This window comes from Filicampus tigris, chromosome 15 (genome assembly GCF_054856515.1).
Source record: "Filicampus tigris isolate MCC_2025a chromosome 15, RoL_Ftig_1.0, whole genome shotgun sequence".
Taxonomy (NCBI): Eukaryota; Metazoa; Chordata; class Actinopteri; order Syngnathiformes; family Syngnathidae; genus Filicampus; species Filicampus tigris.
In genome coordinates, this window is record NC_141231.1 from 4,458,293 (window position 1) to 4,470,446 (window position 12,154).

The 12,154-nt window shown below is 39.9% G+C and overlaps 1 protein-coding gene across 2 annotated transcripts in view; it reads left to right on the forward strand.

The window, feature by feature from the left end:
- npr2 (natriuretic peptide receptor 2) overlaps nucleotides 1–10,171 on the forward strand; it is a 54,798-nt gene extending 44,627 nt beyond the window's left edge. For both annotated transcript variants that reach the window (XM_086052776.1, XM_086052777.1), the window contains exons 16-22: nucleotides 2,461–2,607; nucleotides 4,725–4,848; nucleotides 6,169–6,237; nucleotides 6,322–6,496; nucleotides 7,400–7,498; nucleotides 9,178–9,269; nucleotides 9,669–10,171. In XM_086052776.1, coding sequence (XP_085908902.1) covers nucleotides 2,461–2,607; nucleotides 4,725–4,848; nucleotides 6,169–6,237; nucleotides 6,322–6,496; nucleotides 7,400–7,498; nucleotides 9,178–9,269; nucleotides 9,669–9,731 — 769 coding nt within the window. In that variant the 3' untranslated portion in view covers nucleotides 9,732–10,171. The remainder of the gene's footprint in view (nucleotides 1–2,460; nucleotides 2,608–4,724; nucleotides 4,849–6,168; nucleotides 6,238–6,321; nucleotides 6,497–7,399; nucleotides 7,499–9,177; nucleotides 9,270–9,668) is intronic.
- Nucleotides 10,172–12,154: the final 1,983 nt, after the last annotated feature.

Below are 12,154 nucleotides of genomic sequence, written 5' to 3' on the forward strand. Positions count from 1 at the left end.
AAGTTGCTGTGCTGTTGTTTTTCAATTCGAAGAAATTGTACAAAGGTGTTTGTTGTGTTCTGCCACTTCTATGACCTCTCCTCCACTTGCTGTCAAATTCCGGATCGTCTTCGTGATGTATAGCTTTCCATTTGGAGTGGCCTGGAGTAAGAGCTCTGCGTGATTGATAACCTCTGAACCGCTCAAGGAATATCTTGACAGTGGCATGCACACTCCTTCCACATGTGCATGAAGCCCTTCATTACGTAATGCAGCACGATAATGCTCTGTTTGCTGGTTATTTTCATTAAGTACGTTGTTGACGTGACGTGATGGATGTGCTGTTATATTTGGCCTGCTCATGAGCTTGGGTCTGAAGGGCACACTCACAAGAGGGGTGTTAAGCAATAAATGGTTTGTTTAACCCGTACAGAGTTAAAACTCCACCAAACGCTGACCTCTCCAACTGTGTGTATACTACGTGCTCTATACGATAACAAGTCGGTCTAACTACTTTGTAAACAAGAAAGCACTCAGCTAGTCTCCACCAAACTGCACAGTTTACTGTGCCTGATGCTTATTTTGTTCTATCTGCATCTGGATCTTGAACTGCTTAATATCACTGTGATTAGGCCTGATGTTTTCCCCGAAATGATCCAAATCTCGTGTGGGAAAATAGAGTGACAGTCATTTTTTATGGGAATGCCATCACTTTATAGGCAAAATTGGAAACTCCCATTTTATGTGTGCCTTTTTCACTCGGGTGTACGAAAAATTACAAATACTGATTTTAAAACGTCATACTTTTAAAAAATGTAATGTCAGAAATGAGACAAATCTAAAAACAACATTATGAGACCAGCAGTCGCCTTCTTGATTTAGGGACCTGACAGACAATTATCAGCTAATCTCATTAAATAGTGGTCTGGTTAGATCACAGGTGTCAAACGCAAGGCCCGGAGGCCAGATCCGGCCCGCGACATCATTTTATTTGGCCCGCGAAAACAAATAATATGTTGACTTGACGTGTTTCTTTCAAATTGTCGTCACTTTTAAAACTACATATAAGATGTTTCAAGCATTTGTTACCAATCCCTCATTGAAATAAATTTAAAAATAGTTGCACAAACTATTTACTGGCGTGTGATTTCAAAACTTGTTATCCATCAATTTGTTGGATATATGTGCTAATATAACGCAATCATACATTTATATGGGTTCACAGTCCTAACGGCCCTCCGAGGGACTCAAAACTATGACGCGGCCCATGACAAAAATGAGTTTGACACCTCTGGGTTAGATGTTCAAACAGAAGCCAAAAGAACTGATTTCAATCACCTCTTAGAAACTGAAACAATTACTGTTCAAACTGATGACGGTGTTGATGTGCCAAAATAAAACTAAAGTGTAACCTGGCAAGATTTTTGATATTTAGATATATTTATTTATTTAGTTATTTATTTAAGATATTTTCTATGATAATTTAGCATATTTCTGAGCACCCCCCTAAAATTGACATGAAAACAAACAGAGAGAAAATAGCAGGTCTTTGTTCGTGGACGTACAAGTCTGGTTTTATAAGAAGTGGTGTCTTAATACAGTGTTATTAATGCAACAATTAACGGACATTTCTTGGTCCTTGCCTAACCTTTTAAACAAATTTCAAGCAAAATGTATGTTTTATTCATAAGAAAACCAATGAACGAGTCGCTGTAATGATTATGCTGAGGATGTCTTCATTTTTTCTACAAGTTCAGATAAATGATGGAAAAAAAATAGACTAAATAGTGTGATTGCACACAGCGTGATGATAGTCCTCGGTGCTTTTCATGTCCCGGATTTGTTGTTCTTTAAACTTAAACAACGTGTGGGTGTTTGTAGGATGTGTGACACATAAGAAACATGGCAGGAAGCCAGACATTGATACTTTAAACCACCAATGTGGTGAATATGACTCACGATCTTTCTCCGTTGGAGTAAATTCCTGGATATGTATTTTTGTGTGTGCATGTGTGAGTTCGTGCATATAAATGCGGACATCTCTTGAGAAGTCATGTTACATATACAGTACTACATAATTGCTGAAATGTGGGAGATGCTGTTATCATGATACAAAGGTCATGTTTTGTGTTGTCATGAGTTTTTGTAAGAGACACATAATTGAAAAATGTGTATGTCACTAAAATATAAATCACAAATGAAGTGTGATAAGAGCATCCAAAGTACTGTTTTCTCATGTGCATTAGTTTTAATAAAACCCATTATTTGCAATTATGGAAAAGATGATGGATCATGAAAGTATCTTAGGGGAGAGACGTCTTTTTTTCCCCCATCTCACTCCCAGTAAGAGTTGCACAATGGCTATAATGTGCGAAATGCTTGATATTGGAAAGGACAAAAGTTCAGTCCGAACATGTCTTCTTTGCTACGTCAAATTGGCAACAGTTGTCTAATCGTGCTTCGTGATTGTGTTTTCCACAGGGAAGGCAGCACCAGTATTCTTAACAACCTGCTATCCAGAATGGAGCAGTATGCTAACAATCTGGAGAATCTGGTGGAGGAGCGAACGCAAGCTTACCTGGAGGAGAAAAGGAAAGCGGAAAATCTCCTTTATCAAATTTTACCACAGTAAGAAGAAAAGAAAACACTAACAAACACACTCTTATCTTTCCCCACCAAGGCTGGATTTAAACTGTGGGACATGGTGACAAATTCCAGTTTAGTGCCTACGCTTTTCTTTTACTGCCAGTTTATATTTACTTTAAAGTGACCCATGTACAATATCACCAAGTTGGGCCGCTTATCTGACACAACCGACATGTCCACTTATCAAGCAAGATAAATGTTTTATGTCCTTGGATCTGTTTATTCAGAGCAGCATCAGAAAGACAGAAACTGAATAAATGAGTCTTTTGTCGAGTAAATTATGGCTGTAGAAATTGTATTTGCACTCTAAGCAAACAACACTGATGTTCTCAATTCATTTTTTATAGGAGTGAGAAAAACACAGCACAAAAGTTATTACACACACTTAGCATCTATTTGTTTCTCACAGCTATTAATGATTTGTAGCGAAATAGCCTTGTTCTTGTCGATGGTGTCACTCTTTGGTCGCCGTCAATACAAAACAAAAGGAGCAGCTAGTTGAGCAGTAGCATAACATGATAAAACATGTTTTTCAAGGCCAAAAATATACAGTACAACTGGAGTATGAACTCAGCAACTCATGTCAATCTTTCCAGTGGCATTCAACATACATTTTGGCTTGGTTCACACCGCAGGTCTTAATGTCAATCCGGCTTTTTTGAAAAAAAAAAAAAAAAAATTTGTAAGCGTTCATATTACATTATAAATGCGACCTCTGTCTTTCTCGTGTGTGAACCTAAAATGACCCGCACGTGCAGAAGAAAAGACGACGTCACTCACGACATAGTGTTTACGGAAGTAAATGTGGTCCAGCAAGCCGGGGTATTTTTACAGTGGAGCGATCGGTAGGAGATAGAAATACAGTATTTGGGGGAAATTATGAGGCGAGGCCTTCCGATCTCATTTCATGGAAACGTCACAAAAGATGCCTCCGCGTCATAACCATGTGTAAAAAAAATGATCCGATCCGAGCCGTGGCTGGATTACTATAACCATAAATGTCCACTTTGTGTTTCATGTTTCAAGTGGGATTAAATTAAAGTCAAATATAGTTGTTACTCCAAACAACTGCAGATTTGATCTCCTGGCTGCCAGCACATTTGCTCCGCCCACGCAGAGTGCATTTTGGGCTCCGGATGATGTCAGTGTCGGATACATGCGACCTGGTGGTTCAGACTGCGGTCGCATTGCAAGTCAAGTCAAGTCAAGTGAAATTTATTTATATAGCCCTTAATCACAGGAAAGTCTCAAAGGGCTTCACATGCCCATAGCTGACAACATATTAACGACATCCCCTGATCTTAACCCCCAGGAGGGCAAGGGAAAGCTAAAAACAAAAACATCCTGGGAAAAATGAGGATCCTTGCAAAAAATCAGATACATACCCAATCTAGGACCACATATGAAAGTGGCCCGGATCACATTTGAAAAAATTGGAATTGAGCCATTCAGACTGTCCTAAAAAATCAGATACAGGTCTCATATGGGCCCAAAAATCCGATCTGGGTCGCATTTGTCTGCGGTGTGAACCTAGCCTTAGTCAACTGTTGTAAATCTCTGTATTAACTAAAGACCCGTAATCCTCCTCAACACCACATTTAAACTGTTCTCCGTGGTGCAATCTCACTGTAGATGAAAGGGAACAGAATGGCCTGACAGGCGACCTACTAATGAAGTTTGAGTAAAGAGCAGATAGTGGGGTTCGGAGCCTGGGAAACACATTAGTAGGAAATCCCATCTTTCTCCACCAACCCACCCATTTTCCATCTGAAAAATGCTCGCTTGTGCAAAGGCACCCAGTCAGCAACAGATGAGCTTGAGAGAAAGGACAGACATTACTTTCCCCGCCATTTGTTTCACATTAGTGTCCTCGCCACCAGCCTTTGGTTTTGTTTGAGAGAAACATGAGCAGAATTAGCAAATATAAACTAGCATTTGATTAAACCTTGCAGCCATTCTGTTTTAGAAAGTCAAACAAAGACTATTAGCTAGACTTTACTCATGTAACAGCATCCAAACAAACAGTCTCAACTCTGCCAGCGTCTTATTCACTGACAAGTATAGTTAAGCTTTGAACTCACATCTCTCTGTGCCCGCAGTTCTGTAGCAGAGCAGCTAAAGCGTGGGGAGACGGTCCAGGCAGAAGCCTTCGACAGCGTCACCATTTATTTCAGCGACATTGTGGGCTTCACGTCCATGTCTGCGGAGAGCACGCCGCTTCAGGTACTCATTCGTCTTTGACGTCTTTACACATCTACCAAACTGATTCAACATCAAATGCTCTGAATTATTTTTACTAATGCTTAAAGCTTTCCATGTACCAATTTGTACACTTCCGAAACTGAGTGTTTCCACACACGAACTGCAACTCAGAATAGTACGGATGTCAGAGAACAGTGACGCAGAGTTGAGTCATATTAAACCACAAGCACTACCTCCAGTTGTAGAGAGAGGTTGCTTTCCAGGTAAACATTGTTATGATGTCCAACCACAACCAGAGGGTCATACAGTAATGTTTGGACAAGCTTATGCCCTCACCTTTAAGGGAATTGTCTTAGTTACAGTCATTTGAGTTGTGTGGTTATATTTCTCTGATACACAGTGCATTATGAGGCTATATGGAAAGCTGAACTAGGTACAGTACTTAAAGTAAAACTGCTGTCTTTTTGGTATACCTATAAAAAGCACTCAGAGAATACATATGCCTGGCAATACTTAATCAGCTAAACTTCTCTAATGGCAAAAAAGGGAGGTTAAGTTTCAACTACAGCTAGAATGTCTTCTGAATTCAGAATCCCGAGCCAGATGTTTCTTTTTGGAGTTTGCTCTTGATGTTCTCACTGTTCTTGCGTGTTTTATTTCTACAGGTACTACGCCAATAGTCCAAAGTTTTAGATTAATTGAAGACTCTAAATTGCCCTTTGTAAATGTCTGTGTCTGTATGTGTCAGTGTTGTAATTGACTTGCGATCAATATAGGTTGCAGCCAGCCACAGTCAGTCTGGATAGGCTTCCGTTTCCTCATGGTCTTGATCAATCTACTGTACTGTAGGTCAAATCAGAATAAAATGTCATTTCTGTATTTGACAGTTCAGTAGATAACTTTGTAGGATCATCAATCAGTTCTTATAAGCACATTTGTACATTCTTGAAAGAATAACTACAAACTATTAAAAAAAATGTTGATCATCTAGTATGAAGGCAGCACAGTGGTTAGCACGTCTGCCCTTCGTTCAAATATCAGCTCAGCACTTTCTGCTTAGAGATTGCATGTTCTCCCCTCACTTGAATGTGTTTTCTCTGGGGACTCCGGCTTCCTCCTATTTTCCAACACATCGCTGGCGTCGGGTTAGTTTTATTGGAGACTCTAAAACTCTGCCAATATGGAATATGGATGTGAGTGTGAATGGTTGTTTGTCTGTGTCCTGCAATTGGCGACCACTCCAGGGATATCTCAAAAAGCCAAGGAGTTGACACACAAGTAGACTGACAACATATCGAACCAATGTCATCAATTTTCACCAGTTGCTCTGTTCCTCTCCAGGTGGTCACGTTGCTCAATGACCTGTACACCTGTTTTGACGCCATCATTGATAACTTTGACGTTTACAAAGTAAGTCCGAGTCTCAGTGCTGATATCTAACCATGACTCAATACAAGTGTGTGAAATGAATGTCACGTCCTATTTATCCCTGAGGTGGAAACAATTGGTGATGCCTACATGGTGGTGTCTGGTTTGCCGGTGCGCAACGGGAAACTCCACGCCAGAGAGATCGCTGGGATGTCACTGGCATTGTTAGAGCAAGTCAAAACATTCAAGATTCGACACAGACCCAACGACCAGCTGAGGCTCAGGATAGGTATCCACACAGGTGAGACTAAATGTATGAGCAATCTAAGTATATTACGTGCCACACACCCACTAACGGTGTACACATTCTGTTAGTGTAGATAGATAGGTAGGTAGGTAGGTAGGTAGGTAGGTAGGTAGGTAGGTAGGTAGGTAGGTAGGTAGGTAGGTAGGTAGGTAGGTAGATAGATAGATAGATAGATAGATAGATAGATAGATAGATAGATAGATAGATAGATAGATAGATAGATCTAGTTATTTAGGTAGATAGCTAGAGAGATAACTAACCTATTTATCTACATAATCGATCTACTTCCCATGGGCTCACCACCTGTGGGAGGGGCCGACGGGAGGTTGAATCTCAGATTCAGGAGGAGCAATGTGGTTTTCGTCATGGCCATGGAACAGTGGACCATGCAACAGCTCTGCATTCTCGGCATGGTCCTCGAGGGTGCATGGGAGTTTGCCCATCCAGTCTACATGTGTTTAGTGGACTTGGAGAAGGCATTTGACCGTGTTCCTTGGAGAGTTCTGTGGGGGGTGCTTCTGGAGTATGGGGTCCCTGCATCACCGATGTCAGAGTTTGGTCCGCATACCGCTCGGGTGTCTGATTAGGATGCCTCCTGGATGCCTCCCTGGTGAGGTGTTCCGGGCATGTGCAACTGGTAGGAGGCCCCGAGGACGACCAAGGACATGCTGGAGAGACTATGTCTCCCAGCTGGGGAGACATTAACGCCTGGGGATCGCTTCAGAAGAGTCGGGAAACGTGGCTGGGGAGAGTGAAGTCTGGGCTTCACTACGGAAGCTGCTACCCCCGTGACCCAACCTCGAATAAGATAATGGATAATACGATAATTGATGGATGGATGGATAATAGATCTAACATAAGCACTACATTATGTAATAGTAGCCTACTTTTCTTTAGGTCCAGTCTGTGCGGGAGTGGTTGGTTTGAAAATGCCGAGATACTGTTTATTTGGAGATACTGTCAACACGGCATCCCGAATGGAGTCGAATGGAGAGGGTGAGTGTCAGAATCCTTTGTTATTGTTTGTTTTTCTCAGAAACCCTCAAGTGTCTTTACTGGCCTGGCTTTTCAAAATGTTCCACAAATCTCCAACTGGTGACCATTTAGGGCTACAACTTTTTCTTTCTACTTGCTGTCCCTTTGCTTTGGAATAATGTTTCTTAAGATACTTCAATTAATCAACTTGTTTTAGTAAGGAATTGAAGATCTTTGGTCAAGTGTTTCCATTCAAATGTTTATTATCCTCAGTAATTTTTTAAAAGACCAAAACTAAACAGCTCAGATTAATGTTAATGACTTTCTTTTCCTTCTGCTTCTCAGGACAAGCCAGTTTATTATTTTGCTAAATGAGAAAGTCGAGGAAAATGAAAATGGTAAAACCACTTTTTAAAACCAAAGACTCCAGGTCAATGAAAAATGAATACGCTTTACATTCAGTTGAAGCCTCTGACAACAGTGACGTGCTGTTTTCATTGTTTATTCATAAACAATGATGGTGTCATTTTCGAAAACTCATAATTTAAGACTCACTTTTAGATGGACATTTATTACCAGATATAGCCAAAATAGCCTACAGTAGCTCATAGGGAAGACCCCGCACATTTCAGCAACTTTTTTAGTACATCTTGAGGAATAACACGATAGAATGAAACTTGGATGTATTTTTAGAGTAGTAGTAAGCACACAGCTTGTATTTCTGGACACATACTGTCGATCTGTCTCTCAAAATAAGTTAATGTGCAAGTGAGTCCACCTCACAGTAAACGTCCAATTTGTGTCCAAATGTCAATAGTTTGTGTGAGCACTTTTCATCTGGCCCTGACTTAATCCTTTTAGGCATGGAATCACCAGAAGTGCACAAGGTTCTGCTGGAATCCTCTTCCACTCCTCCTTGATGACATTACAGAGCGGTGGTGGTTAGGCACATTACTCCCTCCGCTACCTTTACTCTCAGGGTGTTGCCAATCTTTTTAGACTCAAGGTCATCTTTGTAGAGAACATAGAGATAATAATTCTTCAATCCTCAGTCATTTTGTTGCCATGAAGTGCCATGTTGAATGCCCAGTGGCCAGTATAAGAGAATTATCCCCAAAACACCCAATTTTTGCAGCACTCATTTGGGTCGCAGGTAAGCTGGAGGCTCTGAACATCATTCTGCAATGTGGACTTTTTCAATTTGAACAAGTTTTATAAACGTTGAGGTGAAATTAAATTTTGCCTCATCATCCCCTTTGTAATATAAGCCATACAAGCCTTTTATACTGGTTCTATTCTTAACCTGAAATGACAGGAACTCATGTTCTGAAAGTGTGATGGGATATCACTGGAGCAAGTCATTGGGCGTATTGATTAACTACTAAGTCGCTTCCTGTGTTCTGCCTCTGCTGGTAAATAATTGATAGCACTTAAAGTGTAGGGGCCCTTAGCCAGCGATAAACTGCAGCCTGAAGCCGCCGCCAAGATCCGCGTCTCAAATATCTACAGTGAGCAGCAACTGCTCAGAATAATACAGACTTGTTAGTGTTTCAGCTATTCATGTCAGACGAGACTGAGAATGACCTCTCAATCTTTGAACGTTTCTACCAAAGTCTTGGACAGACGTAGCCAAGTGGCCATTTGATGATAAAGACATGTTGTAAATGGAGTAAAAAGTAATAATAATGTGTGTTTTACAGCTCTAAAGATCCACGTATCCTCAGCTACCAAAGAAGTATTGGATGAATTCGGCTACTTTGATCTACAGTTACGAGGAGATGTTGAAATGAAAGTAAGTAGTATATACCATTTTTTACACAGATTTGACCAGTTTCTTTGTATTCGTTGTTATCATATTTGCTGTAATCTGATATTCATTTTGTAATTTAATAGTTATTATCTTTACCAGTCGGTGCGAACAGAGGATTTTTTAAAAATTCCTTTCGATATATATCCACCGTCTGATGGGCTTTACGGCCTTCTGTCCAAGATGGATGCCCCTTACTATAATTTGATGGCCCTTCATAAACGCTTCATGATTTAATCAGTATTTGGGAAAATTATGTTGCTATTAGGGGTTAAATGTGATCTCCTTGATCACTTTAAAGAAAGTAAAGCAAATTGAGCATATAACGTTACCCTCACCAACCCTTCGTTCCTCTTGATGAACTTATCGATTTGTGTGTTTCAGGGCAAAGGTAAAATGAGAACCTATTGGCTACTCGGGGAGAAGTCTGATGTGTATGTTATCTGAGAGGTGGAGACGACATCAGAAGATCCGGTGGCCGAGCCACCGCTTTATTTGTTCTAGAATAAGTCTTTTGTGTGAGATTTCCATGCAGAGGAACATAAACCATACACCAAAAACAGAGGAAATTCCAGGTATTTTTATGACCTGAATGCTGCAACTACAAAACAAAACATGATGTTTTTGTATGAAGAAATTTTCTGTCCTCAGAGTGAGTACTTTTCACAGAAAATATCTTATTTTTTGTGCTTTCTATATTAAGATTTGTATAATGTGTTTTGAAGTCAATGATGTATTAATATTTCCTTGAATCATCCTTTGGAGACAGTGTTTATGTACACTGCAGGCAGGCTTTAATAGTGCTATACAGGACAATACAAGATTTGTATATATGTATATCCAAGATACTGTAAAATATTTTGTTCAATAAACTCATTAAAATATCACTCTTATATCAGTCTTTATTATAGAAATAATATCCTATGGAGTACCCTGACCATTTAATGTCCTGTAGTTGTCGGGGTACGAAAAACACGGAAGTGGAGTGGATCCCACAAATGCAGACAAGCGAGAAGATTTGAACAATATCTATTTACAAAAACACAAAGTAAATGCAAAATCACCTGCCACAGAGGGATCAGGGAAAGTCTAAATAGAAATAAACAAAAACTTCGAATGAGATTACACACACAAATAGCAAACACTCGGGCAAAAACACGCAATCAAAACTACATGATAATTTTGCAGATTGGAAAAGACAGACACTAGGTTCAATGGACGTAAGCAAGGTGAATGACGCCGCAGTCCTTTTAAAGTCCTTGATTGTTAATGCCGCACAGGTGCGGCGCCGAAGGACACGCCCCCACTGCTAATCAACTGGAACACAGAGCAGATGACATCAACACAACACAGACCATGACAGTAGTTAGCCTTGTCAATGTATATTTCACATTAGAATACAGGAACGTTGTTTTGTAAAGATTTGAAACCCAACCAATGTATCCCTTTAACTCATTCACTGCCATTGACGAATTTACTTGCCTTTTTACAATCCAGCCATTCAATCCCAGGAATTTATTTGTATTTTTTTCAAAATTTTCCAAACGTTTGGGTAAAAGAGGGTCAGAAAATGTCTGGCAGTGAGTGAGTTAAAAAAAAAATGTTAATCAATGAGCTTCAGCCCAATTCAGTGTATTTAGCTGAGGACAGATGAGAGGAAGTGAGGAGAATAAGCGATTTGGCAGCAAGCGTCTGCGTTGTCGTTACATCACTGCTCATTAGATGCTCATTATCAGCTGTGGCATTTGGACTCTGTGTATGTGTGTGTGTTCGTGCGTCTCTGCTGGAGACCATCTTCTCCTACTGCGTGAATGTAATTACCGCCCACTTCCTCCTGGTAACCGGTGCCTGTTAGAGGCAGAGCATGTAAGAGCATCAGTGAGTTTCTCTGCTGAGCCATACGTTTGCCTGTTCACTTCACACAAGTGGACTGGCTGTCTGTCATCTTGCTATTTGCAACCCTTTCCCTAGACAGAAAACATTATGAGCAACCCGTCAACATGGCACTTTGGTTCACATATAATAATCAAATCCGTTCCATTATTGGCGAGAATATCTTTACTAGATTGACTTTTGAATTACTTTATGTTTCTTAAGTGTGTTTGCGTGTGTGGGTGTTTTTATGGTACTTAAAGAAAATATTAGACCACCTCTCTTAACAGCGAGAAGAAGCCATCCAGCATCATTTCAGTGAACAATGAATTTCAAACTGACTTCAAATTTTTATTGCAAATTTGAGCTGGCAAACTGCGCTTCCCAGAGAAGTTAGAAATTAATCAAGCTTCACATGCAACCACTAAAACTATGATTGGTTATACTTAGAAATGACATTTAAGAACTGTAATTTTACATATTAATCAAGTAATAACATATATTATCTGTAAAATATCCTACTTTTGTTGTAATCATTACAGGGGGGAAGGTATTTTGGTAATTAACAAGCTGTGCAATAAATAAAGATTTTGTGGTGATCCCACAAAAAAAGATTGGTGGCAGTTGGATGAAAACAAGAGGCATATATATGAATCCTAGAAGTGAAAAATGATAATGCAGTGCAATGAAAAAGTATTTGTCCTCTTCTCAACCTGGTACTGTGAAAAATAGTACTGGCCCCCTAAAAAACACAACTGGTAGTGCAACCCTCAGCAGCAACAACTGAAATCAAGCATTTTCTATAACTGGTCTTTCATATCTCTTTGGAGATTTTTTGAACCACTCTTCCTTGCAGAATTGTTTTAAGTCAGCAACACTGGAGGATTTTTGAGCAGGAACGGCCTTTTAAGGTCATGCCACAAAATTTCTATCAGATTCTAGTCCCGAATTTGACTAGGCCATTAGTTTATTCATGTATGTATGTATGTGTTTCTGGT